The sequence below is a fragment of the Danaus plexippus genome, chromosome 19, assembly GCF_018135715.1.
Source record: "Danaus plexippus chromosome 19, MEX_DaPlex, whole genome shotgun sequence".
Classification (NCBI taxonomy): Eukaryota; Metazoa; Arthropoda; class Insecta; order Lepidoptera; family Nymphalidae; genus Danaus; species Danaus plexippus.
The window spans coordinates 4406299-4426522 of NC_083549.1; the positions used below are offsets into that span (position 1 = coordinate 4406299).

Sequence of the window (20224 nt, forward strand, 5' to 3'; positions counted from 1 at the left end):
AGTTATAAGAAGGCGTTTCAAAAACTTAGATTTACAATGTAGGACTATTTCAAGGCTATTCTTTGTCTCTAATAATATTTTATATTGTAATTAACATTTTAGTAGATAAACTAATAAGCAACGAGAAAAAATTAGGTTATTGGTTCAAGTTCAATAATTAATACACAGAATCCATCTTAGCCTTTGCTGACGATCACGCAATACTGACACGTAACCCCAATCACTGTCAAGTTCTATAAGATGAAGTGGATAAATTCTGTTAGTGGATGGATGGAGGACAAAACCAAATAAATGTCGAGTCGTGGTAGGCGGAATATAAGATATACCTCATACGATCCGCGATTATCGTTAGGCGGGCAATAGGTTTCTACGGTTACGGAAAATGCTCCTTTAAAATTTCTCGGTCGTAAGATAGATAATATAGTTCGTACTCCACCCTTAGTAGATAGCTTTTTGAACGATCTTAACAAGGTGGATAACCAATATTAAATATATATTAAATATATAGTATATAATATTAAAGACCTTTATTCGGCAGGACGGGAATTATAAATATAAGATCCATGCAATGAGCTTAGAAATGCAGAATGAGTGGCTACTCATACAAGTTTTTGCATCCCATTAGCACTAAAATGGCGCACTTTTATTAATATTTGGTCGCCAGCACTAGTAAAATTGTATCTCAATGCGCTGCAGATGACTCTCCCAGATCAGAGTAATTATGTAAGATGGGGCAAAGGTATCGAAAAAACTTGCTACATCTGCGGGGAGGCAGTTGGAACTGCTAAGCATTTGCTGGTGGGATGTAGGGTACTCCTAGATAGCGGTCAGTACTCGCGTCATCACGATAGGGTTTTAGAAATTATACGTGAAGCTGCTAGTCTATCGGTAGCAAAAGCGCAAAAAGAAATAACAATAAACCAACGAACAAAATGTTTTGTGAGAGAAGGCACTAGGGCTACAAAATCAAACGTCAAGCCTTACTCTATTATTAAAGCGGCTTCGGATTGGACTATAATGATGATACGTATGAGAAGCAATATAGAATCCCAGAGGATATTTGTGCGTCGGCCTCCAAACCGGACCTATTTTATATTGGCGAATTTTAAAGCGCGTTGTACTAATAGAGCTCACGGTTCCTTGGGAACCAACATCCCCAAAGACCATGCCATCAAGGTCAACAAGTCTACAATCTAAAAAATATTACGAGCTCGTTAACGAACTCACTAAGAAAATGTTCGCTGTAAATTCGTATGCGGTAGACGTAGGAGCGAGAGGTATAACAGCCAAATCTCTCTACAACCTGCTAAAAGACATAGGCCTATCAACAACTAACAGCAAAGGCAGGCTCGTTTCAAATTTGGTTAGGCAGAGAGAGGAGCTTGGACAGTGTAGGTGAGCGTTTAGCGTTAGATAGGGGCCCCTTAAACCCTACATCTGGGTCGCAAGTCCACGGCACTGTAGAAGCTCCTCTCTCTGCAACGCCATAGACCCGGCATCCGCACAGTAAATCCATGGAATGCTGAGAGATTTCGTCTCTAATAATAATTACATTAATATAATTCTTGATCTATACAAAAGGCTACATGATTACCTCTAATGTAAAGATAGCAATGCCATCTCATTGCTTGTATAAACTATCAGAATGCACGTATCAGGATTCTTTTGGTTAGTACGACCAGCGGCATAGCTTTATGAAAGAGAGAAATAATCAAAGATAAATGAAACTAAGGTTTTCGGATACTATGCGTTTAATATTTTTTTATGACTACATAATTCCAAAGTTAAAGCAGCAACCGTGATCACGGGTATACGAGATGGAAGTATCTGAAATTATGAAATCAATGAAGTGTGTGAAGACATGAAATTAAATATAAACCTTTTAAATCTTTGTTTTTCCAGATGATCTAATTCTTATATATTTTTTTTATGTTTAAAATGGCTTAAATCGCTTGTTGTTCAATTTTACTTATAGTGATTATTATACTCTCGGGCTCACAAATCTAAAAAATATTTCAAACATTCTACATACTATTTCCACCCAATCTCACTGAGTTTTCACACAATAATGAGTCTAGCTAAGTGTTATTCTGAGAACCTTTGCCGTCCTTTGTTTTTGTAGGTAAACATCGGATTCATTTTCTCCAGTGTATGCCCATACCAGTATCTAAATATAAATCTTTTTTTACGCTCAGATTATAAAAGGTGTTAAAACACATACAACATAGTACAATGCAAAACTATTATATGATTGTTTGATTATATATTTACACTAACATCACATTTTGTTTCTGAACTCAGCATTTCTGATATTTTGCCTTTTATTATTTTTCTTTATTAGTAACTTTTTTAATTTTTATCAAAAATAGATTTTATTTAAAAAAGAAGCAAAATAACTTGTTTGGTTTAAATAATCTACAATATCTGTTTTCATTTTTTACGAATTGGTATTCGGTTTTTTTTTGTGTATCATTATATAAGGTATGTAAATTGTTAAAAAGTAATAAAAATCGCGAACATGTACGTGCAAAAGTAACGTTTATATCACGTATAAGAATAGAAAATACCAGTAAAATTATTCTTATTATACGTCCTCGCTTATTTTCATTGTTTTCCAAAGTTTCATTTAACAAATAACTAACTAAAAATAAGAATATACATATATATGGTTCTCGTCTTTATGGTATCTAATTTTTAAATAAAAGAAATCAACTCCTTTACACTCAACGTGACTTAAGATAAAATTTTTGTGGTTGGTAAAGTGGTAAAAACGTGGTTGCGTAAAACAAAAATTATTTTTAATTAAAAGTAATATGAGCTCAAGTCCACCACTTTTTCCATACTGTAATAATTTTCTCATAAATGACATTGCAGGAATTTTCATTACGAAAAATTGTTTTTATAATGGTCCCTGGAATGATTATGACAAATTTTACTGGTTGTAGCTAGGACTAACAAAACCAATCTGATGTCATATTACCTGTGTCTGTAAATCTGGCATTTGGAATCAATATAACGTCATTTAAACGAGAAATTCACTCGGATTTAGATAAGAATTTAAGATTTAAGGCATTATTAACTATCAGTTTTCGATTTTTATGTTTATATGATATTTATAAATAGCCTAACTGAAATTTTAAGAATATATTCTGTAAAAATATTACAACGTTCTTTATCAATGGAACAGTGAAAGCACTAACAGTAAGAACAATCATATTATGAAGTTCGGGTTATTAACCTGACTTCTTCAATACAGAAAATAAGAGATGGTATCACGCGTACATAGAATCAGCAGTCTTAAGGGTCTCCTAATTTTTTATTATAATGTATTTCGTACATGTCTCAACTCATAAGGTATTATATTAAACAATAGAAGGTCAGTGACTTTGATTTTTCGGTCATTGCTTTTTATCACAAAAGGAAAAGTTTTACAAATCTAAGAATCCATTTAGATATTCTTGTAATCAATCAAGCTTTACATTTGTACAACGGAATTCTGAATCATAAACAAAAATATCTACGTTTAGTCCTTTACAAATGTCATGGTGGGACGTTAGCCTAAATCAAAATAAATAAATATTTTATGATCTGTGTTATGGTAAAAATACGTAATACAAAGTTAATTAAATAACATTAATGATCAATAAGAAATAAAAGTAATGAATATTAAAATAACAAAATCTTTTACAAATTCATCTACTTAAGATTTATAAATTCACAAAGATCTAATTAATGGTACAATGAATTCCACAGAGAATTCGTCTGTACACAAAATAAGTTGAACACAGTATATTAAATTTGTAACATTTGTGTTCCACTCATTCTTTTTACTATGGAACGAACATTGTTATTTATTGTAACGATTATTCACTAAAACCACAACTTATAAAGGCGTGTTATATATGAATAACACAATGTTAACACTTCTTTATAAAATTAATAAAATGTATAACAGATTTTAACATATCGCCTCTTATCTAACATAATTGGACGTAAAATAAAAAAAATTATTAAGCTTTAGAAATGAGGCTATATTTAAGAAGTGTCCAAAAGATTTTTATTAGCTACCTATAATTTTGATCACTTTCGACTGGTGAGTAAGTTTCAGTCTTTCCATACCTGAATTTTATTTACTTAATTAAGAATTACACAAAAATATATTAAGATTACGTCTCCACATTACTTTTAATATATATACATAAGTATTTAAAAAAATATATCCATGTAACATAATTTCAATCAATTTCTTTATATTCTTTGAAATGTTGTACGGTAGATATTAATTGTTTGATCACGAAAAAGTAAGAATTTGTAATACACAGCTATATACCGTCATATTAATGCTTCTCATCTCACATCAATAAAAATAAAACCTTTGACACTTTCTAAGGATTCCCTTGTGGGTTGTCTCTTTGTATGTTTTTATGATAATGATAACAATATATTAATAAACATTTATCACATTTTAAGGTAATGATTTTGTTTTGAACTGTTTTATTAAATTTATATGAAGTTTGACTTTAGATTGTATAGTGCAAAATATGAAGATAGTCGAACGTTGCGAATTCAATCTTTAATATTTACAAATAAAAACTATGCGTAGAATTGTTATTGCATACTATTCATATTACGTGTATAAGTATTGAAAAATCAACGTATGTTGATTTTTTTTGAAGGTATCTTTCATTCAAGATTTTTTATATACAAATAAAAATACATAAGTAGGCACATCTTTATTTTAGTTGATTTTCTCCTAAGTGTGTAATTTTGTGCTATAAAAATCTCTGTTTCTTGAAAAACATAAACATTTTAAAAAACATCTCTTAAATTTTAACTGGCGATGGTAGTTAAAACTATATATTATATAAATTTAGTTTAGTTTATTTATGTGTCTATATTGCCATATATAATACAAATAAACTGAATGTGATAGAAAATATATTCATGTGCATAGTTAAATACACTCTCTGGGACCTTCAACATTTTTATCTTCATGTAGCCATTGATTTCAGGATCATCTAAAACCGGACAACTCTTTGTCCCCTAGCAACGCATGAGACTAGAGACTAGAGACTAGAGACTAGAGACGTGCTAAAATAGGCACTAGGGTCCTGTTTAAATAAAGAAATAGATATCCATGCATAAATACCACCGCTATATATAAATACACACTCGCAGAGCCTTGACTGGCGAATACAAGGTCTCACTAAATACACGTCGATTTAGTGTTTCACCGTTGGAGGAAGGCCTATAGCCATATTCCTTGTTGCCAAAATTTTTTCAACGACAATGTAAGCCAAGGTACGACGTCTTGAAGTGATTGGTGCTTGAAACTGGTACACCTCTCTGGGCCCTCAGGACCAAATTTTGAGAGGTCCAAAACTGACTTCCATTATTGTCTTAATGTTTATTTACAGTTTTAAAAGTTTTTCACTGATATAATATGATAAGTTGAAACGTTGAGTTTGAATAAATCAATATAACCTTTATGGGTTTTAGATATCTAAGATAACTTTTCGAAGATTTCAGAATATTTTTTATGAACTTTTATGAAAATTGGAAACAAATAAATAATATATAAAACCAATAACATTTGCAAATTTATGTCTCTCTTCACAAATCAAGTTTCATTTATGTCGAGTCGATATTAATGATTCTTTAAAATAGAATTCAGACTTTAGTTTATCATGAATAATTTGCATATTGTTAAGATATGTAACGAAACATTTTTAAAATATTTCTTTTCTTTGAGGATCAATATCTTAAACAGTCATTGTAAATATGTAAGAATGCGTAAAGACATCAGAACATTAAACGATTAATTTAATCAACGCTCTGACTTTGACCTTATCGACAATAAATTGAGATTTATTACTGTCTGATTATTTGGAATACTCCGTTAACTCAATCTATAAACAAAATATTAAAGTACATAAACAAACCGTAAATTGAACACAATTCGGATATCTGGAACGTAAGCTTGCCAGTATTGTTTATGGTAATGAGTAAAATTGTTCATACTCATGCCCTTCTTTAACGTTTCATATTTGTAAAAAACTGAAGAAAATATAACAAAGCTTTATCAGGGCGCATTGATAAGGTAAATAAGACATGGTATGGCCTTTCTAAGATGCTGTATGTACTCTGCTAACTATATTTTTGGTTGGTAAATTGTAATAAGCACATACACGTATGATGTGAACAGCTAGCATCATATTACTAACAATGATCGTGATTGCGATGGTTATCTGGTGCGGACCATCATCAGCTTATAGATATAGTTTAATGCAGTATTTTTGTCAGTAACTGGATATTGTTTGACTGTTATTCTACCCATTGGTAGGTGGTAATGGAGTTCTGAGGTGTAAAAGCACTTTTGCATCATTATAATTGAAAGGAAAAATAGATGCAAGCAAACTATTACAATCCTTTGCTGTGGGCATAAAAATTGAGGAAGCTCACTACTTCGTTCAGATACGAAGAAGGTCTACAACGAAAGTATGGAGACTCACCGTGCATCTGGTCGTATTATTGTAAAAGGGGATGGATTAAATAAATTGTGTCATTCTTGTCATTGTTTCGTGTAACAGTGTATTCCATGATATTGTCAGGGACTGGTTACTTTGGGCCTGTGCCAGATGCTGACAAGATTTATTTCAACAAAATCATGCTCACCAAGAAGCTTTTTTGCACGGTTCTTCGTTGAGTAAAAAGCAGTAATGTAACATTTGGAAGTGCTTGCCCCAATTTGACAATAGTATTCCACATAAAACTGGACCTGCGGTTCGTTTAGAAAACGAGAAGCACTGCTGGACTTTTGCAAAGATATGTAAATTACTTGCTACTTCCTTAACTTTAAACTCAATGAACATTAAGTTTGAGGATACTTGAATACCTAATAACTGAAAACGGCTGGAGTTTTAAGGATGCATTCTGAAAAATTTGAAATGAAAGAAAAACAGTCTCCTTTTGGTGGTGAAAAGATACGATTTGTATTTTTGTGACGTTAAATTTCACAAGATTGGTGTGGTATTATTTGGAGATTGACTAAAGTATGGAATTAACAGCTCTATAAAGGCCTCTTTTCCTAACTCTTTTTAATACCGGTTTCCCTGAGGGTTGGATTGCTACAACTCTCTAACTGTTTTTTCATCTGCATAACAAGATAACCTGATAAAATCGATAGTTAAACTGTAGCAAATAAATAAAGAGGGTCGCACCTCTTTATTTATTTAGAAAAAGATTTTTTTTTTAGATTTAGAAAAAGAATTTAAAAGATCCCTAATTGACTAATTTCGATCAAATCCATAATGTCGTTCACCGAAAAGAACGCTGTTTTCTGGGTTTATCATGAGGTGTCCGTTCAAAATACGTGCTATACTATAGCTAATAATGAAGGTTATTTAAATCGGACGAAAATTAGCAGAGCAAGCTTCCAAGACTTGTACAAGTCAGAAAAGGAGGAATAAACACAGGAAACATATCGGATGTTTTCGTCACTATGGCTGGATTAATTACCATTCGAGCTACTTGCTTAATTCATGTCGAGACTGCGGAGAGTTTTGTATATACGTTTATTAATAATACGAACCTCTGTTTCAAAGAGACCGCAGTCAGGTAAGTGAGGTGGCGTTCGATTGCTATTGTCAAAACGTGAATTTTAGGGGGGAAAATTAGGGAGACTTATTGATTTTTCCTTTGCCTTATTTTCCATCAGTGTTAGTCCAAGAAGTCTTAGCCCAGTAATGCCTTACAAAAGTTTGTATCACCAGTTTTAGCTAACTAAAGTGCTGAAAGATTGAGCACAAGATATCAGTGAGCACAAATATAATAGAGACTTACATTTTTTAATGATCTTTATCAGGGCTTGGATGAAGTCTTTCTTTATGGAACTAACTTGCGGAGCTTATCAGTTTCGAGGATATACTCGAGAGACATGTACCGAATGCTTTTCTTTTCAATCAGACTACATTCTTCTTTGAATCATGGGCGAGATTTGCCTAACATTTATAAATCGGTTGAAAGAATGAAGTGTTTCATGGCCCGATGAACCACATTAGTTATAACATCCGTGCATCTCAGCGAATCTCCAGAAAAGTAGGAAACCTGCCAAGGACTTGACATTTGATAATATTAATATATTATAATTAATCAATCTCGTTTGATAAGTACTCAAATATTAAAGGTTTACGTACATAATAAAATAAATATGAAATTTCACTAAACCATAATTTTCACAAACTTCGTGTTGATATCGATTTGTGACAACATGGTGGACGTTTGTACGAAGTATGTGTTAGTATAAGTATTTCAAAGTCATCGTAAACAAACAGTGGTTGATGTTTGAATTTAGTTTTACTTATGATAGTTTATTTGTAAACTTGATACTATAATAATACTAGTAGTGACATAAACAAATCAGGAAACTATTCTTGATATTAATTATAGTTATTTATTTGAAATTAGAATACTAAAATAGTTTTTCAATCAAAAATTTACATTTGAAAAAAATCTATACCAAATATTTTTAAGTATCTGCGGATAGGATTTTTAAGAAACCCTCATATTTTCAAGATGATAACCGTATAATCAATAAAAATATTAATTGTAAGAGGCTGTACAAAATTTCTCTATATATGTTTTGAAATCTTATGATTTAATAAGATTAGCGATTCATGCAAATTTCATTTATTGAAGTTTCAATTAATTAAAGTATCTGTAAACTTATTGAAACGTGTTATATTAATTAATATATATTTTTTTGAAACAAGGCTTTTATATAAACAATTTTGTTAGCTGCAAAGTAAACATTCATTTAACGAAGACTCAATTTGAATATGGTCGATTGCTACAAATGTGAGATTTAAACGGATCTGAATAATTATATTAATGGAATCTGCTTTGTTTTATGAAAACAAATATTATTTTTAGTCAGAACTGTAGTCTGGGGCTTTTCATTTTCAATTTGTTAATTTGCTACATAGAATAAATTGTTATTGAATTTATCAATTTTTTAACACACTTCTAGTTTTACTTTATTAAAAAAATCTGCTTTATGGTCAAATAAAATAGATTCGTACATAAAAGAAAAGTTATGAATCAGAGTAAGCTATTCAATTCTAAATCAATTGTTAACGTAAGTATAAAATAATATAAATAAATATAAACATAAATATAAATCAAATCACACAAACTTATTTTCAATACATTTTAATTAATAACCAAACTGTAAAAATATATAATATATGTGAAATTTAAATCATCAACGCTCGTCTTACATGTATTATAAACACTAGGAAAGTGTTAATTTTGTATAAAAATAAAAAAATTTAATTCCTTACAGCTTTGTCGGGTGCCGACAAAATTGTTTGTGTACTGGTATATTCAAAAAATGCACATAAATTAATGTACTAAGTATAATTTATCCTAATTACTTAGAGTGATGTTTCAATTTTCATACCACATATTTTTTATTACATAGTTGCTGTTGTGAACAGTTGGCATTGAAGTTTTTAATAAACTAAAACTATATAATAATCTCAAATAAAATGTGTGAAAGCAAAATTATTTTTTATGAGAATGTAAATAAAAGTTGTCCTTTTAAAATATATATATTTTTGGTAATTGAGAACATGTGTCCCATATCTTGTATTCGTTCAACGATTCTATTTGCTAAAATAAATTCAAACACCGTACGAACTGATCGAAGAGATTTTTTCAATATCTACGTAAACATACGTGGAAATAAAACATTTCACATAAATGTTGTCTCGAATGTAGGTAATATTGGGTGGTTTAATGCAACCAGTAATTGTAGTTATCTGATGATATAGACACAGATTTGAAAACATATATCTCAGTAATGCAGAATACGTAATTGGTATTATTAATTACATAATATATATGTAAAGGAATTGATAAAGATTAAATGACACAAAAGCATTAGTGTTATTGCAAAGTACATCATTAGTAATGCGATCATGATGTGGCCCATTTACAGAACTTGGTTACGTTTAACAATTCAGAAATTTTATTTGACTTTGGTTAACAAAAGTATATATTTTGATATAGTATTTTAAAAGACTTCACCAATTAACCGATCGAAGGAGTTTTCGGCTGAAAAATTCTAGAAAGGAATACCGATTATACCTAAGATCATGCTGGATTAGTGAGCCATGACATAAATAAAAACTCATATCTTTATCGTTCTAATCAATTTGGATATAGATATTGGGGATTCGCATGTACAGTCAAAACAACACATCTCCCTTTTTAAGAACTTTTTCCGTCCATTGTTAAGATGAAAAGAATATAATACAAATATAAAATTAAGCACATAAACGATAAATATGAAGCATTATTAACTTTCATGTGACCATTACATAACATAAATTATTCTTTTTTATATAAAAACTGGGAATTCTTTTTTTTTGTATTTGTGATATAAATATTGACACGGCCTTTACCTGTACCTTTTTACATCAAAATGAAAATTTCTATAAAACAAAATCTATGTTACGAAATCTTAACAATTTTTTGTCATTAATTTTTGCTTTTAGATCACAAAACGTTCCATATCAACGACGCCGGGGATAACATGGGGAGTGTAAGCAACAATATCGCATTATATGATGAAATACTTTATACGAGTGAAATCAAACTTCAAAGAAAATCCAGAGATATAATGATTAATACGTGGGCCATAGAGAAATGTTTAGAAGAACATGTAATAAATGATACCTTAGGAAGTGACATAGATCATGTTTATACTTATAATGGAACCCAAGTAACATGTTTAGAACACGCCCCAATTTTAACTAAAAGCACCGTGATAAGAGCGAGTGTACTTTCGGTGATAGCAATTTTATCTTTCATTGGTAATTTTGCAACTATGATAAGTGTTCAGAGAGGAAAACGAGGTCGACGACGTACAAGACCATCATGGACAGCGATATACAGCCTAATATTCCAACTCAGCATAGCAGATTTGCTGGTGACCATATTTTGCATAGCAGGAGAAGCTGCTTGGTCTTTCACGGTTCAATGGTTAGCTGGAAATGCCATGTGTAAAATATTCAAGTTCTTACAAATGTTTTCTTTGTACTTGAGCACATTTATCCTCGTACTAATCGGGGTAGACAGATGGCTAGCAGTCAAATATCCTATGAAGAGTATGGCAACAGCTTCACGGAGCGTAAGATTGGTGATAATTGCATGGATACTCAGTTTCGTTTTAAGTATACCTCAGGTAAACAGTTTTAAAAATACCAATTGTATTTTTTTCGTTCATTAAACATAAGTATTATTAATAAACTTTTTGTACACATACAAAATAATATAACAACGTTCGTTATCTCATATATTTTATTTAGTTATGTGTCACAAAATAAACACAGATGAAAACTATAGAACATTCTTTGTAAATAATTATTTTTCCATGCTTGTACAACTGTTTTTTCATATTTATCATTACATAGTATTTGTTTTTATTTTATTACGTCCAAATTATTACAATACTGTTAATTTTTTTTTGTTAGCTTTGTTGTTTATTTATATGTTGCATTTTTTGAAATAAAATGCTATTCTTAACCTTCGGTGCAAACTTAATAGTATTTTTTTTTGTTTTTATTATATTTACAGGTGGTGGTTTTCCGTGTGGCAAAAGGACCATTTCTTGAAGATTTTTACCAATGTGTTACTCATGGCTTTTACACGGAAAGATGGCAAGAGCAAACATATACCACACTATCTCTGGTATTCATGTTCATTCTTCCGCTAATCATCTTAACAGCAACATATGTTTCAACTGTTCGAACTATAGCGAGTAAGTTATAAGTAATTTCTTAGTCTCTTCTTTGTTTACTCTTTTGAGAAAACTGATAATTATTATTTTTATAGAAACAAAGAGTTCTTGCTGAAATGATTTTTTTTATATTCTTATTACTTTTTTATTCGTTTAGTAAAATATGATATACATATATATTCAAATTAATTATGTAACACGTCAGTTTGTTTGACGAAAATTTTAAGTAATTACGTATTCGAATTTCATTTTTATAAACTTTTCGCCTAATTGTTTTTATACGCGTATATAATTTGTACTGCAAAAGGGAAATTATTCTTAATTTTCCTCGAACAAACCTTACAATGTCACATCCTAAATAAAAACCTTAAAACAGGCTCACAATCGTCTTTCTTGTTATGCAAATTGATAAAATGTAGCTTTTTTTTTCATTCCTTATTCTCAATCAAGCAAGGCAGAACCCAACGACAGGGTATTTTTTTTAAATATATGTGAATGTACCTTTCCGATAGTTATTATTGATTTTTATTCTTCGTAACGTTGGATGATTAAGACTTACACGTAGTAAAAAAAAATATGATTTATGAAACATTTGTGCAATAATTAGCTTATAACAGATTTTATAATCAATACTAATAAAAACAGAATCATTACGAAGCCTTAAACTAAGTTTAATATTAATAAGAGTGAAATTAATGTCTTTACAAATTGTGTTCACAGAACCACTAAAATTTAATATTAGTTGCAAATGTTTTGAAACTAAAATGTATTTCAATATCTTAGAGAGTGAAAAGGTGTTTCAGCCAGAGGTGAAACAAGAAAATTATCTAACCCCAGATATGAATCGTCGTCGACTTATAGACCGGGCTAAAATGAAATCTTTAAGAATGTCTGTTGTGATCGTCACGGCTTTTATAATTTGGTGGACACCATATTATGTTATGATGGTCATATTTACATTCCTTAATCCTGATAGAAATGTAAGTAATTTTTAAAAAAAATCATCGTTTTCTTCTACAAGCCTTACTTTACTAAATAATAAACAACCAATTAATATTTTAGAAATTATGTTAATAACTTTCTAAAGAAATACAATACAAAGTTCCAATTTTTCTTTTTACTTTAAATTCAGAACGTAGAAAATTATTCCAGTTAATTTTGTTTATCTACATACTTAAATAATAATAATTAATAATTGATTCCCATTGTCAAAAAATGTCACTCAGGACACAAGAACAAACTTTCTGTGTTGTTTCACAGTTTTTTTATTCATTTAATGCAGCCGCATTGATATCGGCATTAATTTTCAATTATATCGATCACACTATAAAAAACATGAGATATTAATAATTTTTCATCGTAGTACACCTAATAAAAAAACAATTTTTAAAAAGAATTTTAATCAAAAGTTTTATTGAAGCGAAAGTGAACAAGCTTCCGTTCTCTTTTGTTTCACTTCATTAGGTCTTTGATTAATTATTGTGTTTCATTTTCAGCTGAGTGAGGATCTACTATCGGGAATTTTCTTTTTCGGCATGTCAAATAGTCTTGTCAATCCAGTCATATACGGCGCCTTTCATTTGTGGCCTAAAAAGAAACGACCTAGAAACAGTGACAGGTAGTAAAAACTACATTACTTTATTACTAACATATAAATAACAGTTTTGTTTCATAAAATCATACCTTCTTTGGACGTATTATTATCACCAAACTATTTAAACAGGTTTTATCAAAACATATTTCAATGTTATTGAATGGAAAAAGGATACAAACTTTTTTAAATTATCATTATATTGTATTTTAATATTTAATGTATAGGTAAAATCAAAAAGAACTATCTTATAATAAGTCTGAATTGAAAAAATATTATTATAAATAACTAAAACCTACAACGGGAATAATATTAATACTTTTTAAGTATTTCTTGCCACATCTTTATTTTTATTCAACTTTTTAGTGGAAATTATTCGAAAACAATTGTTATATAATAAAATGCAGAAATTCGCGAAAATATCACGATTTTGTGAAATCGTAACAAATTTGAGAACAGTGTCTCTTAAATAATATATCTGCTGTAAAGTCGATTATGATGATATCATTTATATGTAATTTATTTTGTTTATTCAGCTGCTATGATAAATATTGGAAATATTTATAATATAAATAATTAAGTCATTTTTATTTTTAATACAAACATTCCAGTATAGGACCTATTGTTAGCATTACATTTTGTTTCAAGTTCATAAACAATGACAGGCTAAAATCTATTATAATATGTTTCAAGGTTTTAAAGGTAATCATAAACCTATTAAGACATAAAGGTGTTGACAGTTAATAATATTACATTGCTAGTTCCAAAGTACTCTTTCGTTTAACGATTACTAATGACATCTTGAAAATAATCTTTTTTATACTTCACTTTTATGGTAAATTATTTTAATGTTTATAGCTAAAATCACGTTTTCGTCTAACTTGTGCTGTTCTAGTCATAAATTAATTTAGCTAGAAATTTCAATAAGATTGTTGCATTAGTAATATTTTATGAAATTATTAATTGTTCCTTCTTCTGTATTATATTTGAGCAAGTAATATTTATCGTCTCCCTTCAATTTTATGTTGTGTAATAAATTTTAGTTCATGTAGGAACATTAAAAGGATGCTATCAATATAGATAATATATCTATATTCGGACGGAGTTAAAATAAGAGCACAAGTATTTGCGGAAATCTACACACAAAAAAGCTTTCTGGTTTTATAGAAATTAGATCAAATCCCTTTGCCTAGCAACTAAACTATAGTTCGTAACGAAGGGGAAAAGGAAGATAACGAGTTAGATTAGTCGGTTGGAGACAAAGTTGGATTTATTTACATATATTATTTCAGAGAATCAGGGGGACCGCAAGCATCCCTCTTACGTCGTGGAGATCATACTTCCTCTGTAAGGCTAACCACAATCCGTTCTCTCAGGTCGTCAGCAAAATCATCGAACGGTCAAAATATGAGTTTATTATAGCCCATAAGCACCGTTACGGTCAATAAACGAATCATTGAAGAGACTTGTTAGTGTTAGCGATCACTAGTCATTTTTATTTGTAGTATTTATAGTGATTTTATTCTGATGTTGTTTCATATAAGCTATTGTACACATGTCTATTTCGATTTATGTCATTTACAAATGTTAATTTACTTAAAAGCTGTTGATAGTAATTCGATGTAATGTGATAGATTATGTTAATGTAGTTTTATTGATTAAGTAATTATAATAATATAAGTAAAGTATAATAATGGAGAGTAAAAATAAAAATTACTGTTAAAGAGAAAATATATTCCTTACTTTCCCCCCTTCTATTATTTTATATTACTCTATAAAGCTCTTTATCAAAAATTTTGTAGTCAAAACTTTACATTAAAATTTCAATAAACCTATATACAATAAAGTTATTTTTATAGATATAAAAGAAAAACAAATAATAAAAATGGTCACACTTCTAAATGACAGTACTTTTGACATGACAGACTTTTTTTCTTTAAACCATAAGAACGCAGTTATAGTTGTCAACTGTATATATAGGTAAACACTGGTTTATTTTTGCGATGAAATTAAAATTAGGGAAATTATCCTAGAATATTTAAGCTGTTAGGCAGCATATTTTATAAAATTACTTTAAGAAAACATAAAGAAGTCATCACAATATATTTAAAAGAGTGCTCACTTTTCATTGATTTAAAATAACAGAAAAAACATAACCATAATTTAATAAGAAAGCCGATTATTGATTCTAATGGGGAATTCTTTTTAATATTATTTAAAATCATAGTTTTATACGCTATTAGAAATTTTAAAGAAATTATTTAAATTAATAGATCTAAGACTTTCGCGAGTATTCATTTGAAAAAAACTAATATTTTCGGATTACTGTGCGTTATTTTTTTCATCTCGTCTGCAAAGAATTATTCTTATCTCGTCTGCCCGTGATCAAGATTGTCTTCAAAATAACCAAAACGTCGGAAGTATGTAGTTTTAAAATTATAAAATAACGCGTAATATTAGTTTTACTTAAATTATATAAATTGTTTACTTTTAAACTATATGTTAGAATTTAAATGAATAAAACCCGCGAAAATCTTAGATCTCATTATATGTTAGAATATAGAATAAAACAAATAGTGAAGGATGTAAAGTTAAGGATAGTTCTATGTTTTTCAGATTTTATTACAAGAACAGTGTTCGCTGGAAGCCGAAGTAAAAGTCTGCAGTTGGTTGACTTGAAAAATATAGTTTAGTATAAAATTTGCACTTGCGAAGGTATTAAATATCATAATAAATAAGTTCGAGCAGTATAAAATGTTAGAACAAAGACTTGTTGTTCTACAACAAAACAAAGTTCTTCGTCTTTGGATTGCGTTCTTAGTAATAAAACTTTATAACAAGACCCGTATGAGGAAGCCTGTTCAAGATATTAATAGCACCAGTACATACACGTATATTTTATTTAATATTATTGAAGTAGAGTTGCTAAGTTTCTTTGTAAGGACCAATCTACAAAAGTTGTCGTGAAGTCCTCGCTGGGAAGTTGACCACTAGGAAACTTTTAAGCGAATATGACTTTTATGAACAGTCTGAATAGCGACATAATATATATGAGTAAATATATTTTCTCTTAAGGTTGTTAAAAGCTTATTGCGAGATTTAAAACAAATTTTTTCACTATATAGTAGTTAAACATTAAAAGGCTTTTCTTAAAATGGTCCTAGAAAAAGGATCAGTAGAAAATCCATAGTCTCCTAAGGGTTCTTTGAAATAAAAGAGAATATATTAAATTTTAAAGTAAATAAAAATATTTAAAAACTGTCAGCATTTAATTAATTAAAAGTAAAACGTTTAAGCAGACAATTTCAATTATGTCAAGAAAACGTTATTACCCAGAAAAGTTTGTTGCTTAATTTTGTTTCATAAAGAGTAATTGCGAGTATTTCAAACTTCTACATAGTTTGGTGGTTATAATAGATTTCAATGAAATGAAAATTCAAGGCAATAATTTAGGATTCGAAAAAAAACAGAATAATTAATCTATATCCGTAATAATGTATGTATCGAATGTTACGAAAATAAATTTACAATAATATATTTGTGAATCGAAGGTCAAATTATTTTGTAAAAAGCGACATCTATATGAATTTCATAAGTACTTTGAATAAATTTACTACGCACACGGTACAGAACGCTTCTCTCCAACAATGAGTCTTTCCTTTATAGCAGCTACACGATGTCCTACAGAGATGGAGACACTTATAAGCCCAGTAAAATCGAGTAAACTCATGTTAAACCTAAAAAGTTTTGCAATAAACTAATAAAAATAAGTGCATTCCATAAATTCGTCGGTAGTTAAGGTATTAAATTATTCTTATTGTTATTAAATTAAAGATGTATATAAATATGATAAAAATAACTAAAACAACGTCAGTTGTATAAGATAAACTGGCTATGCGTGCAATGCTTCGATAACGATAAAAAGATTAAACAGAGACCATTTAATTGAAGTTATTCTTCTAATACATTATTAGGCAACTAATGAAAGCAATAAATGTTCCGCAAATGAAAAGATAAACTGTATAAAGGGACAAATTGTGTTAGCAATTGGAAAACTTTTATCACCATACACAGACATAAATAAGAGCTATTTTGTTAAGTGCAAATAAGTTATTGTACGGTTATATAATTAAAAATTAGCATTTTTAATTTATTAGTACTAACCGGTGAAAACATAATTAAATTTCATGATTTTGAGTAAAGTGTTGAGTGTTAGAAGGTGTCCAAATAAACTAAAAGATGACATTTTTTAGACAGGCGGCCAGCGAAGTGTTATTAAAAGACTTCCGTTTTTGGCGCTTATGGAACTAAAAACGCTTCTTGACAATTTTAGTTTATATCGTTAACGCAAATATGAATTGACTTTGCAACAAAAAAGAAATTTGCCCATTCCTATTATCAAACTCAAAAGCCAAAAAAATCAGTTGCCATTCTAAAAGCTTTGCTGACAATAATTTACATAGTTTGCCTAGCGTGTCTGTTGATAGATATTTACTTTACTCACATTCTCAGGCAAGTCACGTGTCGGGATTGGTTGATACGTGACTGAGGACAGGGAATGTAGAATGATATCGGAAAATGCTGTTTTTTCCCGCCTAATACCGATTGGAACCTAGATATCTACACCCTTGTGAATCCAAATAGAAACTGAATGAAGAAAAGATTATTTTTTATAGACATTCATTTTCTTTTATAATATAATTATATACATTAGAATCAATATAATTAAGTTTTATTTTCACAAACATCGACTGAAAATATAAATATTAATTTATAAAGTATTCAATTATTGCAGTTTGTTATTGTGATTTCAAATATATATTTCATTTTAAGGAATTTAACCAATCGTTAAAAGACTAGAGTCTTTTTTAAGGAAAAGAAATGAAAAAATCGTAAAATCCTTAAAAAAAGCTCAAGTTATTTATTTTTTGTATGAGTTGTAGAAGTATAACAGTCCTGTCAAAAATATGAATGTATATGTATTCAAGAAATAAATGGTTTTAATCAAATAATTTGTATAAAGTGCACATTAATAATTTCAAATCTTATACCTATTTGGAATAAATGTCGTATTAAAATGCGTTCGAAAATTCAAAAATGGGTACCATTATTTTAAGCATGTTTAGTATTTTAGAAAGTTCACAATATAATTTGAGAAAATGAAGAATAAGCTGAAATTAAAATTATTTTATTAAAAAAGTTTTTTTAACTTTTCTCTTGATGATCATAAAAATCTAAAAACGTTAAGAATCCTTACCAACGGTGTCTCTAGGCACCGATTTGTATGTCAGTACATTTTTCAATTTTATACGTGACATAGAAATTATTCGCATAGTAAGTGGTGTTACGTTGATGTCAATACATGCAAAATTACACTCGTAAATAAAGATTGAATATTTGTTTAATTTAAACTTGAACCGATAATAATAATTTCTTTAATTTCATTTGTCAGAATTTCAAAGGTATTCCAAAAAGTATTAGATGAACTTTTACAAGTATTTTTATTAATATTTTGTTAAGAAACAGTTAAGGATGAGAATCGTCATTTTCAAATTGCGTTTTCTTGTAAATATACAAGTAGCCTGAATATTCTTCCTATATTTGGCATATATTCTTCCAACCAATTTCGTTATTTTAAACCTCACTTGAAACAAAATCGGAGTGTGAACGCTAAACTATCCTTTCATAGACCGTATGAAATATTCATAATACGTGTGATATATCATGCTTTCTCTTTAGATTATAATATTTCAATAAAAACATATTATTAATATAATAATGAACATACAAATATGTTCGTTCTTGATTAGGCTAATTTATTTTTATAAATTTAAATTTACATTTCCAGGTAATTTAGGAAATATTATTTTGGTTAACATTTTAATTTAAAAATTGCTTTCCATTTTAGAAACTGCTACTTTGTATAATTTTCATATTTTCGTTCGTCTGCAGTACACAAACAGGCAGTATACAAACTTTGCTTAATGAGATCCACCTTTCGAAAGAAATAAAAAATAACATTCTCATAACGTTAGCTTGTAGCTCAGCTTGTAGATTTTCTAATTTTTGTAAGGAAATCTTTCTGAGTAACTTTAATCATCTGAAACGCAATAAAACGTATTAAAAAAAACAATCTCAAAAGACAGAATTTCTATATATATATACATTTTTTTACTTTAAACATACTTTTTAAATAAAAATATTAATATTGTACTATACACGAAGCATTTCAAATATTACAATTTTTTTGTTCAGAGTAACTACTTTATTAAAGAATATACGTGAAAACGTGATATAGGTCCTGAACATTTTTATAAATTTGTTGTTAGCAATCAATTTATTTGTGGAGTGGTAATCCGCAGATAGTCCAAAGTATTTGAAACGGGAGATAGAAAACATTGGAAACGTATAAACCCATACGTTTTCTTGTAATCTACGAACAACATTCTCATATCAAACTTAAATGTTCGTTCGTTTGTCTTGGAGCATTTATTTATTTATTTTCTTTTTATTTTTCCTCCTAAGGCAACATAACTTAAATTTATGTTGATTGTTAGTGAAATGGGTCATTACACTTGTTTCCACTATCACTTGTAAAGTAAAAGTTATCTTTTTTGAACATGAGACAAATATAATTAACAAAAAACCTAACCTAACTAGAACGAAATAAAAAGTTATATATTTATAACTTTTTTTCCTTTGATCTTCTAAACAGGTTTTGTTTATTTTATGGGAAGACTTCTGGAAAATAGACTTAGATGTATGATAAATTACTCAAATATTTACCTCTTTTTAGAATACTATTTCCACTATATGAAAAAACCTTGCTC

General features: G+C 29.1%; 1 protein-coding gene across 2 annotated transcripts in view; it reads left to right on the forward strand.

Moving 5' to 3' along the window:
* Nucleotides 1–15087, forward strand: part of LOC116768243 (gonadotropin-releasing hormone receptor) — a 42127-nt gene extending 27040 nt beyond the window's left edge. For both annotated transcript variants that reach the window (XM_032658917.2, XM_032658916.2), the window contains exons 2-6: nt 10560–11248; nt 11641–11824; nt 12587–12783; nt 13300–13421; nt 14687–15087. In XM_032658917.2, coding sequence (XP_032514808.2) covers nt 10598–11248; nt 11641–11824; nt 12587–12783; nt 13300–13421; nt 14687–14816 — 1284 coding nt within the window. In that variant the 5' untranslated portion in view covers nt 10560–10597 and the 3' untranslated portion in view covers nt 14817–15087. The remainder of the gene's footprint in view (nt 1–10559; nt 11249–11640; nt 11825–12586; nt 12784–13299; nt 13422–14686) is intronic.
* The last annotated feature ends 5137 nt before the right edge of the window (nt 15088–20224 follow it).